Source organism: Colius striatus, chromosome 4, assembly GCF_028858725.1.
Source record: "Colius striatus isolate bColStr4 chromosome 4, bColStr4.1.hap1, whole genome shotgun sequence".
Lineage (NCBI taxonomy): Eukaryota > Metazoa > Chordata > Aves > Coliiformes > Coliidae > Colius > Colius striatus.
Window position 1 is genome coordinate 69,201,209 of NC_084762.1, and position 19,928 is coordinate 69,221,136.

The following is a 19,928-nucleotide window of genomic DNA, read 5'->3' on the forward strand; positions in this document are numbered from 1 at the left end:
CCTGCTTCTGCAGGGGGGTTGGACTAGTTCTCTGAAGGTCCCTTCCAACCCCTACCATTCTATGATCCTACAATTTTATGACAGGATTGTGTTGTGGATGTCTATCTTCATATTCAATAACCTCTGACCCAAGCTGATGGTGATTTCAAGAACAGTCTTCATTTTGGCAATTTTAGTTTTTGTTTAGTGGTGGTTTTTGCCTTAGTTCTAACTATGAACTACACTTGAAAAGCAATCTGCAGTTATCCATTGAGTCTGAGGATTTCTTTTATCTGAAGATCAGGATGAGAAATGTGTGTGTGTCAACATCATTCACAGACAATCCCATGTGGGTGTTAACACAGGGGTGGCAGGTTGTAACAATTTTGCTGATGATGTACATAGAAATAAATAGGAATTAGGTCACATTCAGTCTTGATGATAGTATGCCAAGAGTTTTATTGCCAACAGCTTAATTTCTTTGCTTCAACTACATTTGTCTGTAAAGTCTTCAGCTTTTGTTCTGAACTAATGTAAGGATCAGTTTTGTTCCTTCACAACCAAATGTCAGAGTAGAATTAAAAATTGGAGATTAGGCCTTAAATGTGAAGTAGAAATATTAGAGTGGATCTGTCATGCATGACCAGCAACTGACAGCGTATGTTGCTATGGCAGGGACATTGTAGCTAAAACTAAACATTTGTTTAATTTAAAAACATGTGTAAAGTTACTGATTTTTTTTTCTTTCAGTTGTCTTTAACCAGCCTTTCTGAACTCTCTCACATTTGTGTCCTCTAGCTCTTGCTCTCAGAGGTGAGGATGTGAGTAGGAATCAGCTAGCTCTAGTAGCTAACTACTTTTGTCAAACATTTTCATAACCAAATAAATAGCCACCAGAAAATACTTGTAAGTCCCAGCAAATTAGGGATTTTATCAGAAGCAATTCTTTGCCAAAAAGTATCTACTAGGTATGGCCTTGCTTATTCTTTTGCCATCTGAATCAAGGTACAGAAACTACAGGTTGGTTTCCAGACATATTATAAACAAAAAATGGTCAACATAAAAACTTGACAACTTTCAGACTACATTTTTCCTGTGAACAATTTGTTGACTATCTGAAAACAGCGAACATCTTCATAGAAATTAGGATCAATACTCCAAGGGGGAAAAGTGAAACATTTCTCAAGTAATATAATCCCACAGATCTTCTCTTTTTTGATGTAAAAGAGGATACGGGATGGAAATGGAAGCTGCATCTTCTGAGACAGTGAAGTTAGTGAAGCAAAACTGTAAGTTGTTAGTGTAGCTTATATAGTAGCATTATGCCAAAGTGTTCACATTTTTTTAGTAGAGATGGATGAACTTAAGAGATATTGAATAAGGTTTTGTTTCCTTGTATAATTTATAATAATTTTATTCACATACACATACATGATTATTAATCATCATTACACTTTAAATTTGGTGTAAAATACAATTTGACCTTGTCTATGTATCAGTAGTTAGGTGTATTTCATGTTCTGGATGGTACTTTATAGGTTATAAAACTGTCTTGCCGATTAGAGCATTCACAAAAAAATCACATTCCAGTCACGTAAGACATATAAGTGTGAGTAATGGTAATGCAGTTTTGCTGGGAGAAGGAAAATATGTGTGAGGGGAGTTTAGGAAGAAGGTAAGGGAGGGGAAAGGAGGAAAGAGAGCTCTTGACAGTTTTATTTCGTTACAGAGTCCTGTGGTTTTGGGAAAAGTTATTGTAGGTAATTCTCAGCATGAAATTAATATGGTACCTTAATTCAGTATCATTCAATATAAGCCCAAAGTTAGTCTAAGATGTGTCTGTAACATTTAATGTACATTTCCCACAGTGATAAAACAGTTGAAATGAAACTTTCTATAAATATTTACTAGCCCTGATGCATACCAGTAGAAGTGAAGCCCTAATCTGACAGGGACTGTGACCACATGATCAAGAGACACATGTTACAGAAAATGGTAATAATGGAATCATAAAGCTCTCCCCAAACTCTCTTTTGTGCAGTCATTTTCTTAATATCTAAAATTTTTAAAACTAATCTGTATCGAAGAGAAAAGATGGATATACAGATCATTATCTAAGAACAATGATGGCTATTATAGCTTAGCTAAAAGTGATGAATTTCTTTCTAAATGAGAGTCTGAATGCCTTCATTTTGATAGAATCATTTTTCCAGAGTCAACAAAACTAAAGAAACATTTGTAAATGTTCTTTACAAGCAGGATAAAAAATATTCCCAATTCTAGCCATTGAATATGGGTTCTTAGGCACAGATATTAGTATTATGTACTCAATAGACAATAACAATAAGCTAATGAAACTTGACCACCTGCTGCAAGCAAGCTGTGAAAATATGAATCTATGCAATTGTTTCCTTGGAGCTTAGTACAGTGACATGAGGGAGTCTGCAGAAGAGGTTCTGTAACGTCCAGGGAGTGTAACAGAAGAAAATAAAAGATGACATAAAATTCATACTGAACTTCCCATATTTATTGTGTTTTGTTTATTTGTGTTTTTAAAATATTACTATGAGACTGTGAATCATTAAGCTAACATCAGTTATGTTTGAAAGAGGTTACAACATGTGATTTACAAAAGGTGACTATAGTTAAAATACTGTAGCATAGAGTTGGAAAAAACAAATTAAACCTGAAGCCAAAATTGTAAACTGATCAAACTTGTCACTAGATAGCCTCATCAAAAAAATTTGAATGAGCAAGAATGGAAATATTAATACTCCATATTGTTGGGTGCTCTGGCAATGAACCAGTGAGTGGACTAAGCCCTTAGACTGTAGAAGTAACCATAAAGGAATGCTCTAGGCAGACTAAACGAGAGTACTCAGACTGCACTATCTTCCCTGCATATCCAGGAAGGCAGGAGCACAAACCTATGAGGAAACTTGGGAAATATTTCTCCTTAAGACTTTTCACAAAAAAGATCAACACAGAACCTCAGTTCTTGCCAGTTGCAGATAGGAAAATGTGTCTAAGATCCCTCCAAGGTATGCAGTGTCTAAGGCAAGTTGCAGATGCCAAGGGTCTAGCCTTGTAAGTCAGCTGAGACACTAGTTAGCAAAAGAAATGCTTATGGGTGTTCCGTAAGGGGAAGAAGGTCTTTTGGTATGTGTCAAACAATACTTCTTTTAAAATAAGAACAGATATACAGAAAGTTTTCAGATAGAAGATTCACAATTGCATCAGACCAACGTGACAATAAATCAGTAGCTCTACCATATGGCCAAAAACCACATAGGGAAACTGTGATACCACTACCGTGACAAGCCACCAGGCTGTTCTGCTGCATACTAAAGTGAATCATCTGGGACAAAAATCCTCTTTCCATTGTGAGAATTAATGTAACAGAAAAATCCAGGCATGCATTTAAGATAGTTATATCTGATCCCTTGATTTCAACAGCTTTATTCTGGATTGACAGTGAGGTAGATCAGGGTGGTAACATTTGAAAAACTTTCTGGAAATCAAAACATCTTTCCATTGGTATTTCAGAATTCCATTGTCTTGTGTGGTTTTATTGTGTTGCAGAAAAGAAATATTTTCTTCTCTGTGTGCACAGAAAGCAAACGGAGACCGCTCTTTCCAGAGTACTAAAGTATTTGGAGACACAGACTCGTCAGAAACTAAGGAAAGTGTAGTCAACATAGTTAGGACTGGTCTAGAGAGTACACAAGTGGCTGTGATGCACAACTGCCATTTTCACTCATCTCTGACCAGATTGGAACTGCATCTAGTCCTGTGCTCAGATATAGAATAATTTCCTTTGTATCAGATGCACTTCCCATATCCATTTTGTATGCAAACTATTACACAGTGGGTCACTACTGCATGAGTGCTGTCTTACATTCACAGTATGTCCATTTATATTGTAACTTCACTTAGCGCACTAGTGGGAAAAGCGAGTCATAGGTCTCATCTTCACAAGCTGTACTCAAGGCACTGACAGTTATGATCTCTTCCATGTGTACATTTTGCTAGTCTAAACCCTGAGTTTCTTTAAACAAAAGCATTGTGTTACATCAGTAAATGATGTAAATGAGAACAGAAATAGATTTAAGTTAAGCTTTCTGACACTTTGAAGAAAGGAGAGGAAAGCATGTGTTGAGTTTTCTAGAAATATTATTTTCCTTTACATAAACTCTGACATTGTCACATTGTAAATGGTTACTCTTCTGTGAACTGTGCTTTTCTATTTCGTTCAGTGCTTCTAAGACTGCTTCTCTGAAGGGGACATAAAGTTTTCAGAGACCTGTTTTTTTAATCTTAGGTGTTTGGTAGCTCCAGCGCTACCACTGTAATTTTAATTTATCAATCTGGTGTTCAGTGAAATGCTCTAGAAACACTTGAAATCGTAAACCCATCATTTATTCCTGTATCTGCCAGTGATGGTCTTCTGTACTTGTCAAATCCAGGTTAAATGACACTCCTGCAATGTATACAATATTACTAAAAACTGGGTAATCAATCTCATCTGTATGGGTTGACAGTAGTACCCTGAATATATTGAATTTAAACCACACTTTTAAGAGGCAGGACACAGTGCTCTTGTACTATGAAAAAAAAAAACCTGTATGGACATCAAGTCCAGTCACTCTATACAATTAAAGGATACCTTAGGAAATGGCTAGGCCACTGGAAAGCTTTTTCATTACCTTACATAAATTATCCCCATGGGAAACAAGTAATTGGAGATTGCTTTTGATGACAGAAAAAAAGTTTAACAGGAGGAGAAAGGTCTGGGAGACATTAAGTAGATTTTTTCAAGTTTCTTTATATACAAAAGCTACTATTTTGATACTGAAAAGCATAAGGCTAACAGTGTTAAGCATAGACTGTCCTTGCAGCCACAAAAGTAGGGATTTTGCCCTGAAATCCCTGTATCACTTGTGCCCATCTGGCTGCCATAAACCCAGACCAGGTGATCCCCAGAGTCTGAATATTAATCTTGATGTCTCTGCTTCACAAAAAAAAAGTGTCTAAGTGACTTAATTACCTTACTGTGTGTATGCAGCTTTAAGTATTTGGTCAAATTTTATCTAAAATTCAGCTTGGTGAGTAAGTTCAACAGTTTTCCCAAAATACATTTAATGGAAAAAATAGTTCTTGGAAGAGAGGATGAGGGCAAAGAAGGAATGTATCTGAAGATAGAAAAACATACAGTCTAATCATATTGCAAGTAAATTCTGCCTAGTGCCTGCAGGAAGATACTTTAATGGAAAATGGAGTACTGTATGTCAGCTATTTTATGTTTACATGTCTTGCTTTGACCAAATATATGTCTTCAGATTAGATTTGCAAAAAAAATCTTATTAGTTTTGCAGAAAAAATTCTCCACCTATGGTACTGTATTCCTTGTACTTTTTAAAACTTGACTCCATACTTCTCCCCATCTCAGGAAAGAAAAAAATCTGTCTCCTACTTGTGAACTGAATGAACATGTAGAATTAGAATACAACTTGTATCAAGTTTAAAAAATTATTGTGAAAATTGATCTGTAATTGAAATATACAAACAGTAGATTATGTTCAATTGTTTGGCATTTTGGAACAAGTTGATATGGATTTTTGGTGGTTATATTTCATTTTTAATTATACCTATTTGCCCTTATCACCACATTACAGAATGGACGTAAAATACTTTCCTGCAATTGCTTGTTCTCTTATGGCTCCATCTTTTTATTGCTGTAAACCTGCAAGAATATATTAGTTGAAGGAATCGCTGGTAAAATTTGTCTTTTGACAGTAACTATGTCAGCAAAAAGCAGACTCTGGAGAATATACTCGTTCTCTGCTGAATATACAGCCTGAAGTGCAAAACAGACATGTCCTTCCACTTTTATCAATATTCTCAGCCTTAAATAAAATTGAATAATCTCTAAAGTAAAGGTGGGATTCAGTCCACCAGTTTAATTCATGTCTTTGGGGAATGTAGGTCCGAAAGTGGTCTGAAATCACCTTTTTTCTTCAATAACTCATGAAAGTTATTGCCATCTGATTGTCTTTCTAGCAGGGATAGTTTGTGTCTCCTAATACTAATTCTCTTAATCATGTAGTTACCTTCACCCACTCCTTTTTTTAGCACCGTAGCAGCTTAGACTGATTCTCTTTTGTGCTCAACAGGAACAATTTCTAGCACTCTTTTTACATGACAAGAGGACAATTTTACAAGTGACTGGAATGCTAGTTCCAACTGTTATGTTGATATGTGTCTCCTAAAAGGAGTTTGATAGAAGGAATATTGCTTTTGTATTTAATTTTTTTATCCAGCCCTGACAACAGAGAAGCAATTGACAGTATAAACGGTGACAGCCCTGTCAATTGAATTAAGTTTCATTATGTCTGGTTTGTTGACATTTATGATTTACAAATACATCTTTGTACCTGTGAAAACAAAAAGAAGCATAAGCTAAGAGTGACTCACATGCAAGACAGAAATACTTTTTACCATGAAAATAAAAAAGCTTTTTCTACTTTGCTCTACATTACTATTCAAAAGTCAGAACACTTACACTCACTGGTGATTGAAGCTAAATAAATTAAAACAAGATGTGATTGATAGTTTATGAAAATCTTTTGTCAACATAGAACACACAACACAACAAAGATTGCACTGGAATACTATATTTTTCTATAGATAAAATCATCAGATAAAATAAAGACATAGTAACATACAACAAGACCCAGAAGCAGAATTTTGTGTTTGGCTGATTGACACACAATGTGCATAGGAAATTTGGATAGCATCCTAATGCTGAAAGCACAGTCTTCAGGGAATCCTTTGTTCTTCAAGCATACATGATTGAATGCATGCATAGTGTTAAGTGAAGCTAAAAGAGAGAGTTCACAACATTGTCTCCGTGATACTTTGTCAGTAAAAGGAACCATGAATTTTGCTTAACAGAAGTCCACTTTATTGAGGAATTTTCTTTGCCTCAGTATGAGCATTATAATGTCTGTCATTCTTTTTTAATAGCAGCATTTTGCACACAATTCTGTAGTTACTACTGCAGAGATGACATATGTTTGTGGGTAAGTAATCTACCTGTTTACAGTGACATTAGGAAACCGCTGACTTCACCAGTTCACAGGCTCATTTAAACCTTTCTCTGCTTCCGACTTGCTGAGTATTTGGAATTCAACACCTTGCTAGTGATTCCCTGCATCCTCTGTAACACAGGTCGTTGGGTTGCTAAGGGATAACTCTCAAGAGGTTACAAGTCCTGCAGTCACCTTGATCTCAGTGCCAGTGATTATTCATGTTAATTTTCTACCTCACATTTTATACCACAGCACTCACCAAAGCTTATGCTGTCCCTTAGCAAGCAAAAGTGTGAACAATTATGGCTGTAGATGGAGAGAAGTACTGATCGCTTTCACAGTATAATCTCTTCAAGGAATCATTGCAAATGAAACAGTCAGTCATCTTAAAAAAAAAAAAAATTAAAATTAAAAAGCCAAGTGGGATCAGCTGGAGAAATGGACGAGAGGATTTTTTTTTCCTTTTCACTGTCATTGGTTCATAACCTTTTCAGTATATAGGCAGAACAACAGACAAGAGGACTAGAAACTGCATTTATAAGACCCCAGACCTCTAAGAGTCTCACATGATGTCATTGTGTCTGTAGACTATTAACTCAGCAGTCACAGTGAAGGACACTTAACCACAAGAGCTACATCACGCTGACACACCTGCAGGTAGAATTTTAGAGAGGGAAAAAGAGATCCATATCATGGATACAAAAAAAGATCCACCCACATGAAGGTTTCTCAGTTTTAAACACACCCTCCTTTACCTGTCTTATTCCATAAGGATCAACACCGACAGATCAGGTCTCACTTATTATTTCTCTTCTGTTATTTTAGTAGATAGCATGGAAGGATAAACATTTTTCCTCCATGATCAACATTTGAATTCCATCAGCTTTCTTCAAGGAGACTAATAGGAAAGGAAAAAAGGAATTTACCTTCTCGCTCTGTTGAGAGCTCATGGCAGCCCATCCACCTCTAGTACCTCTGTGTGCTATTCCAGTCAAGTAGCTGTTATAACATCTTTGCTACTGATCCTAGTTAAGGAGTTCTTGTATGCACAGAACTGAGTTTTTCCTGTTCTATATGAATGGTACTTCAACACAGAAATGACTTGCCAATGTAGGGAAATCCCAAATAGTCTGTGGGAAAGCAGATGTTCCCTCATCAACTCCTGATGGAATCTTCACCACCCATATCATGGGACAAGGGATTTAATTAACAGAGATGCCCTTGAATTGTCACAATTTCATTTGCTGTAAACTCAGACTAGGAATATAAGCAAATCAACTTGTGTTAACTTGTCAGTTCTGCTAATGGGTTGCACTGCTAGAAAACAAAATATGTTTGCATCTCACATCCCAGCCGTAGGGTCAGTAACCTTTTGGTATAGAGATGGATAAGAAAGACAAAATGGATAGTGTTTGCTGCAGTTAAAGCCATGTGTATGCCCTGTTAAAATGCTGACTGACATGCAACATACAGAATACCTGCAGTTAGCTCTTACCTTGGTAGCAATGGATGCTGCTCAACTAAACCATGCAAAAATGCAAAGCACCTTAATTCTCAGGTTAGAGGCAACATCTGTAACAGAGCTGTTTATATAGCTTCAGCTGTAAAACACTGCAGCTGAAAATTGCTGAGGTTTCTCTGAAAATTAAATGCATAACAGTTTCAGATGCTTCTGAACCAATTAAATATTTTTGAAAGGTAATATAAGCAACCCATAAAAATTTACAAGAAGTCATAGCTTTCACTGTCATGTGATATTTGGATTCCAAAATATGTTCCTATTTTTTCCTAAAAAAACAAACAAAAGAAAAAAAGATGCCACATTTTTCAACAACAAAAAATATATTCTGCATAAAGTATGTCATGTTACAGGATCTCAGTTGTACAATGACAGAGCAAGAGCAGAAGGTAGAGAAGGAGAGAAACAATAGGTTGCCACACCAGAAGCCTCTGTGTTGCATTTTCCCTACCTAAAACCTTCACTGGCTGCAACTACTCTTATCTGAGGAATCTGTAAATCTTTCCCAACCATTCAACTTTCTCTCAAGCCTACTGACTTTTTTCACTAGCGCACTCAGACCTCTGCCTCTCTCCCATCCTGTGCCTGATCAGTGCCACCATTCTTGTGGATGAGTTTGAGCCATCTCTGTCATGGCTTTGGTACATGAAAAGTAAGTTCCATACTCTGAAAGTCCATTGAAGGGTCAGCAGTCTTTCTTGTGTCCTATGGGTTAGAGTTGAGTTGCCAAAGAAAAACAGAGCTGCCCTTCAGCCTTGCCCTAGCTCACATGATGTTATTGCACCTAGCTGGTGCAAAGTGAATTATTCATCATCGGTTTCATGGTCTTCAACCTTGAAAAACTGAATTTATCTGTTCTTTAGGCAAATGAAATTAATGTCACTCCAGGTGAAAGATTTCAGGTTCAGGCCTTTTAAATCTTTTTTCTTTAAATTGTCTACCTAATTGTCTTCTACTTAAAAACACAAAATTGAGTATGGGGTTACTGCAACTATTAATCCTTCAGCTAAATAAAACCGCTACCAAACTGTGAACAGCTGTAAATAAAATAACTTTACTAACTGCTACCTCTGAGTTCCACGTAGACTGGATAAATAGTGAAAGACAAAATAATAACTCACATAGTTTAGGGAAAATTTTGCTACTTTTGTGTTAAGGTAAGATACAGAAACATGATCACTATACAAGGTCTAACTATTAATGTTGTTTGGCAACCTCTGCCACACACAGCTTATCTCTTCCTGGATTCTAGTCTCTCAGGGTTGTTTTATTTAATAAGTATTTCACACAAATTGCATATAGGTCTTTGTTTTTTCAAATAAATTACCAACACGACTACAGTCAGTTTTCTCACCTTGTGAGTCTCCTGATCTTCACTGCTAGTCCAGTATTATGTGGGCAGATGATACAACTTATCCTATCACTTGTATTTGTGCATTTGCGTCTGAAGCAGATGTGGTAGAAGTGGAAATTGTCCCCTGACCTCCTGCTCCTTTGATGGAGGCTTTTGCCAGTGGCAGACAGGGGAAATTGTGAGCCTTCAAAATAAAAACATTAGGATGAAATAATTACTGAGATAATTTAAGCCTGCCAACTCTATTTTTTCCCTCTTTTTAAGTAGTCAACCTCTGAAACATAGCACAGGGAAGAAAAATGGAAAGAGGCATTATTAGATGAGGAAAAACAAATCCAAATAACTCTGGCATTCTTGACCCATTCTTCAAATTATGCACTTAAAAATGAAGACATTTTACTCAACATTCCAGAGAATAAATTGCCCATAAGTTCATTTCTTATGAAGATAACCTTCATTAACATGTAGCTGCCATCGTTCTTCTCCCTTTATTTTCAGTGAATGTTTTCTTCCATGCTTTGTCCTTTCTAACTCTCTAACCTTTCTGATTACTTATTTAAAGTTTCTTCTTTTCTGTGATACTTTCTTCCTGTCTGTCCTGGGTTTGACGGGGATGGGGTTGACTCTCCCCACACGCAGCAAGGGCTTGTGGCCAGGCCACTCAATCCTATGCTGACATCATGTTCAGTAGATCAGGGCAGCTGTGAGGTATGGGGCATTGCAGCTGTTCTGTCAGGCTGCAGGTGCTGAGCAGTGACACTGGGCAGCACTTGTTTTCTGTATTCCTTGGCTGTCATTATAACTGCTTATTCTGTGTTGTCCTTATCCCACCCCACAAACCTCTACACAGTTTTCTCTTGATTCTCCTCCCCATCTTGCTGAGGTGGGGAGGAGTGAATAACTGTGTGGTTGAGTTATCATCCGTTGGTTTAAACAATGACGGTCTTTTTGGCACTCATTGTGGAGCATGAAGGGTTGAGATGTGAACAGATCTGACAAGAGTGTGCTGGAATTTTTAATGCAGATTTCTTATATTAGTTAAATGAGGCAGCTGATCACATTGCTCATTCAGCTGTTTACTTGGTGGTGTTATGCAAACTCTTACCTGCTCTGTGTGTTCCCTGTGGTGGTGTTTATCATCTCTGGGAGACTAATGAGGACCATGATTTTGTTGTATTGGTTTCTTTCAACTTATGATATGATTATATCATTGGGTATGGTGCTCAGCTGGTATTTGTATATGGCATTGTTATCACTCACATTGCTCAGGCTTTTCCTTTAAGAATTCATTCGTAATCTCATTTAACCTGTGGGTAGGGCAGGGAGGGACACTTTCTCTCACCCTTTTACCTCATCTTTCTCCTTCTGGTTAAGGACAAAAATGTTTGAGAATTTTGGATACTCTTGGGACATTCCAGTCATCCTACTTTTACTTTTATGTTCCCTGAGTATGTTTCACATCAGTGGGCTCATGATGTCTCAGGACATCAAGGAAGAGATGCCACCTATAGAATGGCTTGTGATCAAGGGATTGACTTGACCTTGAATGTTATTGCGCAAGTTTTCCATGAATGTGAGATACGTGCTGCCATCAAACAGGCCAAGCAGTTGAAGCCTCTGTGGTATGAAGGACAATGGCTCAAATATAAATACGGAGAGGCCTGGCAGATTGATTATGTTACACTGCCACTGACTTGCCAAAGCAAGCGCTACATCCTCACCATGGTGGAGGCAACCATTGAATGACTACAAACAGACCCTATGTCTCAAACCATTACCCGGAACACGATTCTGGGCCTTGAAAGGCAAGTCCTATGGCGACATGGCACCCCAGAAAGAATTAAATCAGACAATGGGGCGCATTTCAAAAACAACCTTATAGATACCTGGGCAAAAGAGAATGGTATTGAGTGGGTCTGTTACATCCCCTATCATGCATGAGCCTCCAGGAAAATTGAGTGATATAATGGACTGTTAAAGACTATGTAGACAGTGAAGGGGGATTGGGACCTTCAAAAATTGGGACACATGTAGCAAAGAACATCTGGATAATCAATACAAGGGGACCTGTCAATTAAGCTGGCCCTGCTGAATCAGACGTTCTAAATACTGTGGAAGGGCTTAAAGTCCCTGTAGTATGAAGAATATGTTAGGAAAGACAGTTTGAGTAAATCCCGACTCGGGCAAAGGCGAACCCATCCAAGGGATTGTTTTTGCCCAAGGAGCTGTATGCACTTGGTGGGTGATGTGGAAGGATGGGGAAGTTCAATGTGTACCTCAGGGGGATTTGATTTTGGGTGAGAATAGTCATTTCATGACTGTTTTTTCACAGTAAAGGTAGAAAGTTGCTAATGGAATGGAAAACTGGGAAGATCAATCTAAGATTTACTTTGCAATTGACAGCTCAAAAATAGCTTTCCCCTGGACCTTGGCACTTTCCTGCCTGTATTTGTTTCCCTTGAAAGTGCCTGTTGCTATGTATATTTCCTTCTAAATCTGAGAGGAAAGGCATCTCTGTAACACTATTGCTTTCACTTTTTCCTATTCTCTTTGTGGTGAAAGATATATTGAACTCAAGGACCAACAGTCCAACCCTTTTCTCATAAATTTTATTGTCTTACCTCTTCTCATCTATTCAGTCATTTACCAATCTTTCGTGTATTTAAATCTTCCAAGTTCACTGATTATGCTATATTGTCACACCAAAGAGAGCTTCCATATTAGAGTGCTCATTTCATTTGATCACTCAGAGAGTTATGCTATAATGATCCTCTAATTACAGAGCTGTTGTGCTGTGTTAAATTTTTTTTGTATGTGCTCTCAACTGTCTATACTGTTCTATGTGTCCCAGACTTCATATTTCCAATATACTACAGTAATGGCTGACAAAAGCATTGACAAACATAATGTGTATTGACAAACATACAGTGTACAGTTGTAGAAAAGAAATGGAAGGACTTTGAAGATGGGCTTGGAGTGTGAGAGTAAGCCAGTATTACCACGAAAGTTTTAATCAATGTGTATTTTTCTATAAACCAGTTAATTGTCTTTTTTTTTCTGTTTTTCCACAGTGGTTATGTCTTTGATTATGATTACTACAGAGATGATTTCTACAATCGGTATGTGTGGTTATATTTTTGTGCATCCTACATGATTTTTACTGTTTATTTACAATGTAATCAGTTGGTTTGACAAATCTGTTCTTATTTTACTTATTATTCATTTCATTATTTCTATTGTCTACCGAAAGAAGATTATTTGAATATAACACAAAGAAATGTATGTTCATTAAACAGCTCTTTTTGGTCTTATCCTTCTATAAGAGCTTTTGTAACTTTTTCTGTGCTGAATAGTTTAATGCTAGTTTAATTGCTTAGTATTTTCTCCTACAGAGTTCTTTCAAGCTTACTTTTACTTGAACATAAAGCAACTGTAAAATTCTTCAATATGACAATTTTCATCCCTGTGTACGAAAAGATGTAGAATGTTTCCTGGAAAATGCATCTTCCAAGAACATGTAGAAGTCTAAAAGGACCTTGTAGGAAGCAAAACCACAAATTGAACAGCATGTGTGTTTCTCTAGGACAAAAGGAAGTGTGGATATCTGAACAATTTGAGACTTATGCCTTGAGTACGTGAACAGAGCCTAGCTCAGCACAATGGGAGTTTATTCGCTCAGATGTAGCAGAATCACCACAACACAAAGTTAACATGGATGATCAGAGATAACCAACTGATCCATCAGTGTTTTGTCTCTGCATTAGGGCCTGGTTTAGGGTAGGCCAAATAAGTCAGAGGAGAACAAAGTATTGTTCCATCAACTTCTTCTAATCTTTTATGTAAAGCAATGGGCAATAGCAAGGGAGTAGTTTACACCCTGAAGTTATCATGTGATATATATCTTCCTGCATAGGAATACTGTAGGAAAAATGTAGAAACTATGTATTTCGGTTTTGTTTTTTCCTGGGGTTGACCCAATTTGAGTCACTAGTTTTGGGTTTGTATACAGATGACCATGCTAATTTTGGACAGAACTAGAAATAGTGAGCCTATGCAGTAAAACCTATGAAAACCTTCGTGAACCTATGCAGTAAAAGCCATCCGTGCAGTTTAATCCTTATCAGTCACACCTTGATAGCACGAGCATGTCATGTTCTGTAAGTTAAATTCCACGGAATTGTGTTTACTTTTCCCAAGGTTACTGCTCTGAATTTCAACAGTGGATTTGTACATTTTTAAACAGAGTACTGTTTCTGGTCTATGCCTGAATGAATATTAAAGTTTTGTCTCTTTATTTTTTTCCCCATAATTCTGTATAGTATGGGTAGCACAAATGAACAACTATAATGGTTAGTTTTCCACAACAAAGCAAACACTTTTGAGATATTAAAGGTTATTTCTCTGGAGTCTGGTGTCTATCTTGTCTTATAGAAAACTGCTGACAATGAAATATATCCATAAATCTCTTCAATAGTATATTTTTTCTGATTTAAAAATCTTTCAGGAGTAAGACAGCAGAACTTTTGTGGTAGAAAATCCAAATATGACATTGGCCTCACAAGGCTGGACATGCTGATCTGTTGACAGCAAATACCTTAGCAGATAAGAGTCTTTGTTAGATCCAAGTTAATGGAAGCAGAAGATGAAAAGCTCTATATGGTAGATGTGGAAAATAAAATCCCATGGAGAGTTTGATGTGCTATCAACATGCCCATAGGAGATATAAAATAGGAAATATAAATTAAGGAATATAGTTATAGTTCTGTGAATTTGTAAACTTTCTATGTTTTATCTCAAACTATAGGCCTGGTCTTGAATATTCGTTAATTTTCTAACCTCCCTGATGGGAGAATACACCTATAGCACCTTGAATAAAGCACTGGTGGAGTCAGAAAAGGATGGTAATCATGGTTAGTGCTATAACATAAAATTTATATGAACACAGCATGACAAGATCAGGATTGCACAATTTAGAAGAGTGAATGAAAGAAAAGATACTGTTAGTGATTATAGAGACAAATTATTGCTTTAGAACTCAGTGTTTTTATCATTTTTCATATCACAAGTACAAGGAGAACATGTAGGATACTTCAAAATTGATAAGAGGAAATATATTCTTGAAGTGTGTCACAAGACTTGGAGGACTAGCTGATTACTGCGACGACTTGGTGATTACAAGTTCCCTGATGACACCAAACTGGGAGGACTGGCTGATTCCCCAGAAGGCTGTGCTGCCATTCAGCAGCATTCTCAACCAACTTGAGAGTTGGGCAGAGAGGAACCTAATGAGATTCAAAAAGGACAAGTGCAGAGTCCTGCATCTGGGAAAGAACAACCCCATGCACCAGTACAGGTTGCGAGTTGACCTGCTGGAGAGCAGCTCTGTGGAGACAGACCTGGCAGTCCTGGTGACAGTAAACTAAACACAACCCAGTAGTGTGTCCTTGTAGCCAAGAAAGCATCCTGGTGTGCATTGAGTGTGGCCAGCGGGTTGAGGGAGATTCTCTTCCCCATCTACTCTGCCCTGGTGAGGCCTCATCTGGAGTCTTGTGTCCATTTCTGGGCTCCTCAGCTTAAGAGTGATAGAGAACTTCTGGAAAGAGTCCAGCAGAGGGCTATAAAGATGATCAGGGGACTGGAGCATCTGTCTCACAAGGAAATGCTGTGAGACTTGGGTCTGGTAGCCTGGAGAAGACTGAGGGGGGGATGGTAGAAACACTCATAAATATCTAAAGGGTGAATTTGGAGAGGAGGAGGAGAGTCTTTTTTTTTTTTGGTGCCTGGTGACAGGACAAGTGGTAACAGGCACAACCTGGAACACAAGAAGTTCCACTTGAAGATAAGGAGAAATTTCTTTACTGAGGATGATGAAGCACTGGAAGAGGTTGCCCAGAGAGGTTGTGGAGTCTTCTTCTCTGAAGATTTTCAAAACCCACCTGGACGCATTCCTGTGCAAACTGATCAAGGTGAACCTGCTTTAGCAAAGGGATTGAACTGGAGGATTCTAAAGGTCCCTTTCAACCCTGACCATTCTGTGATTCTGTGAATGTACATAGAACTTGATGCCAAAATACCAAACCCTAAAACTTTGCATAATTTCAGAAATAAAAGTAAGAATAGTAATATTAGCTTTTTTTTAAAAAAAAAAAGAAACAAAGCAAGCATAGTTTGGCATTTAACTACATGATAAAATAATGAGTTATTGGAAACTAGAAAGAAATCACCTTTGAAGGAATAATTGCATAATGATCTTTTGCATGATAGCTTACAGTTCTTCTGAAATATCTTTTTCCAATGATGTCAAACGAGAGATTGTAAATGATGACAACAAACAATAATATTCCTGTTAAAGTCCACAAAATGTTTCAGTGCTCATCTTCATACACAATTGTTTAGTTATGCTCACAATGGCTAGAAACTGTTTATTCAGTAAGAATATTCAAGGCCATAGAGTTAAAGTTCAGTGGGGTGACAGGATCTCTGTGATACATTTTGTAGGCAGCTATGGAAAAGGAAGGAGCAGATTATATTGTACGTAGGAGTACAGTACAGACAGCAATATCTTGGGATTTAAGCACTATAAGTTTACTTGCCAGAAAATGGGTTAGAAGACTTAAGGTGGATTCTGATTCCTCTTTAGCATGCTGTTAAACATTGTGGTGAGCTGTTTCTCATGTCAGCTTTTAAACGTGACAGTGAACTGTCCAGCTGGATGTTAGTAGTAAAATTTGTTACAATTAAACATGCAGTTATAATATGCAGTTCTAAATTTCCATTACTGCTAGTTGCAAGTATCATTTGAAAGTAACTTGAGAATATTTAGTGAGAATGTTGCTTATCCCTCTGCTTCAGTCTCTCAACTGAGAATCTTCATTTTCTGAACTTTCTTCTTCTGCCCTATCGTACTCAGAGTCCATAGCTTTTATGTTCTAAATACATCTGTAGCTTTGGCTACCTTTTCTATTGCCTTTATTTTCTTCTAGACAAGTTAGCTCCTGTTGATATCTGTGTTTTTAGGATTGGAGTATTCTGTTTGGGAACACCAGTTCATTCTGGTTGCAGAGTATATTTTATGGACTGTAATGGTAACTGTCTGCTTATCTACTTGCTTCGTTAGCTTTTGGTTTGAACAAGACTTTTTAAAAATTTAGCATACTTGGATATTTTAGTGATTTTAAATCAACTCATTCTTCAATAATGAGAACAAATGCTGGGACCTCTTTTCTGTGCATTCAGAAGTACATACAAGTCCCTCACTCTATAGACACTTCTTGCTAGTTTACAAACTGCAGGATGTTTTTTTATAGTGATGATCAGCCTTAGAAAAATTCCTTTCTATTTCTATCTTTAAGGATAACAGATAGAGAAATGGAATTTGAGTCATGCTTGTGATAAAGGAGCCAAAATGTCCCCAAATTTTGTGGACCTGTGGAAAGTGGGTTATAGCTTTTCCATACTGCAAATAACAGACTTCCATAACACATCTCTCACAGAAATTACACAGAAAATCTAAGCTATGCACTGATCTACGACCAAAACTGAATATGGCACTTAATGTGCATAGGTCCTTGAAATCTAATTTGACTGTGATATAAAGCGATTACAGTTTCAAAGGGTAATTTTCTCAAAGGCAACATGAAAATCTAATTGACAGGGCTCCCATGACATGAAATCGCAGAAGGTTTTACAAAGTCCAACCAACTTACTCTTTTCTAGGTTGTTTGATTACCACGGCCGTGTCCCCCCACCACCCCGTGCAGTGATTCCACTGAAGCGTCCTCGCGTGGCTGTGACAACAACTCGCAGAGGCAAAGGGGTTTTCTCTGTGAAAGGAGCATCACGATCCACCTCAAGTGGAGCTTCTTCCTCAGGATCCAAATGTGAGTTGCTCATACTAGTTGAATATTATTGAAGCTGTGGTCCTAGTAATTTCTGCAAGCTGACAGATTCCACTATGTAGGAATCTTTTGCAGTCATTTCCTACCCTTAGCCTCTAGTTTGAAAACTTAATTTCTTTACCAAAGCTGCCATGCATTTCCTGCAATTCAAAGAGCACACTGATGTAACTTTTGAAGGAAATCCCTTCAGCGTTGACCTGTCTCTCTTGGCCTCAGAAGAAGCCCATGTAAAATCTCCTATCATTCTGATTGTTCATGCACCATGAGGTCTTGTGAACAGTTGACAATAATGCAAAGCTAATAATCCTGTTAGAGGCATGATGATTTCTGTTGAGACTCAAGAGTTATATGTGAGCTGATGGGTGGTGGGCTGGTGGGGCTGGGGAATGTTGGGTTACATGTGCTGGTTTTGCCAGATTCTTTTGAGAGTAGAAAGAGGCAAAGTGTCTTTGCCTGTTTTAAAGGGAGTCCAAAACAGGACTGGCAACTTGAGGTTAGAAGAGCTGATGAACTATAGGCATTCCCTTCCTCCATGCTCACAAAGCTCTCCACCCCAAAGTATATCCTGGGAACTTCATCTTCCTCTTCGTGCATCTTTCAGCACCCACCTGTCTTCCCCTGCCCCTTATGTGGAGTGATACTGTCCTTGGAAGCGTCACTGGAAGAGGAAGAGAAAGATCAGGTAGGGATCAGGTATTAGAAAGAATGAAGAGACTTCAATAAGACAATTGTAGTATCTGAACGGCCAACAAAGCATCATGCTGTCTTAGGCACATCCATGAAATAAGAGAATCCATTATCAATACATCTTACTGCAAGAGTGATTAATTCTGGTACCAACATGAGCCAATTATACACTCTCCTTTATCCAAATCTCACATGCTAACATCTAACAAAGATGGACCTCTAGTGAGCATACTAGGATCTATTCTTGATTATACTGTATGAACTGATGGTATCAGAGGCCTTGAAAGAAAACGTGTCGTAAACTTGCATGTGGCTGAAAGAATGGAAATGTGATAAACAGAGCTAAAGGCAATATCGTACACTGAGGACAAGGAGTTCAAGCCATTACTTGGAAAGGATAGTGTTGTGAGAGAGAGGCATTATTGGCTATACAGCTGAATCACACACAAGTTGCCAGTGAAATGAATTGGCTAGATGTGCATTATCAATAATGGGAGCTTTGATACCTAGCACACAGGAAGACATATAAGTTTAGTTGTCATATATTATGGACTTCACTCACACTCCAGGAGGATGCCTAGGAGTAGCTATACTTCCTTCTTTCTCTGGAGGATGCACATTAGTCTAGACATTTTCATACACATCTTAAACTAATCCATTCGTCCATAGCTGCTTTTTTGTCTTTCCTCAATAGCTTAAGTAAACAATTATGATTTTGTATATTAATTTAAAACAAAACATACAGCTCAATAGCTTTACTTGGTAGACTTAGATTTTAAATTATTTTGTTAATCTTTTCCAGTCTTTGGGTTTTTAAACAGTGAATGAAAGCTTTAATAAGTATATACTTTTACAGATTCATTGTTAGATCTACTATTCACTATTAGATTTACTATTGTCTTATCCATATGGGAAGTTAGTAGTATCAGTGCATTCACCAACTACCCTAAAGCATGATGTAGTAAGAGTTGTCGTTTTGGACTCACTTTGCCTTGAAGACAAATGATTTTCAGATTTTTTTTTTTTTTTGTGATATATATATCTCATTGTCCAGAACAAGAATAGTTCCAAAATTCTTCTAGGAGGCTGAGAACTTTAGTATATCCCAATAGATGTCAAAGAAAACTTTCATCCAGAAATCTGGATTTGCATTGTAGTGAATGTATCAGAGTACATTACATTAAGATAGAGATATCTTTTTCTCTGAGTAATCACCAACTTTGTTTTAATATTTATTCTGCATTTCAGAAAATGTTTTGTAGTACTATGTCAGGACTTGAGTAATGCATAATGTAGATTATAGGATTGAACCCTAGTCTGAGTACACATAGACACTTGCTATAAGATCTCCAAACACCGTATAACATGACGAATGTTGCAGAACCTGTAAAATACTTAAT

General features: G+C 37.4%; 1 protein-coding gene across 1 annotated transcript in view; it reads left to right on the plus strand.

Moving 5' to 3' along the window:
• RALYL (RALY RNA binding protein like) overlaps positions 1–19,928 on the plus strand; it is a 198,154-nt gene that overhangs the window by 146,615 nt on the left and 31,611 nt on the right. Inside the window, exons 4-6 of the mRNA XM_061995236.1 lie at positions 13,015–13,062; positions 17,660–17,823; positions 18,443–18,523. Of these exons, the coding sequence (XP_061851220.1) occupies positions 13,015–13,062; positions 17,660–17,823; positions 18,443–18,523 (293 nt within the window). The remainder of the gene's footprint in view (positions 1–13,014; positions 13,063–17,659; positions 17,824–18,442; positions 18,524–19,928) is intronic.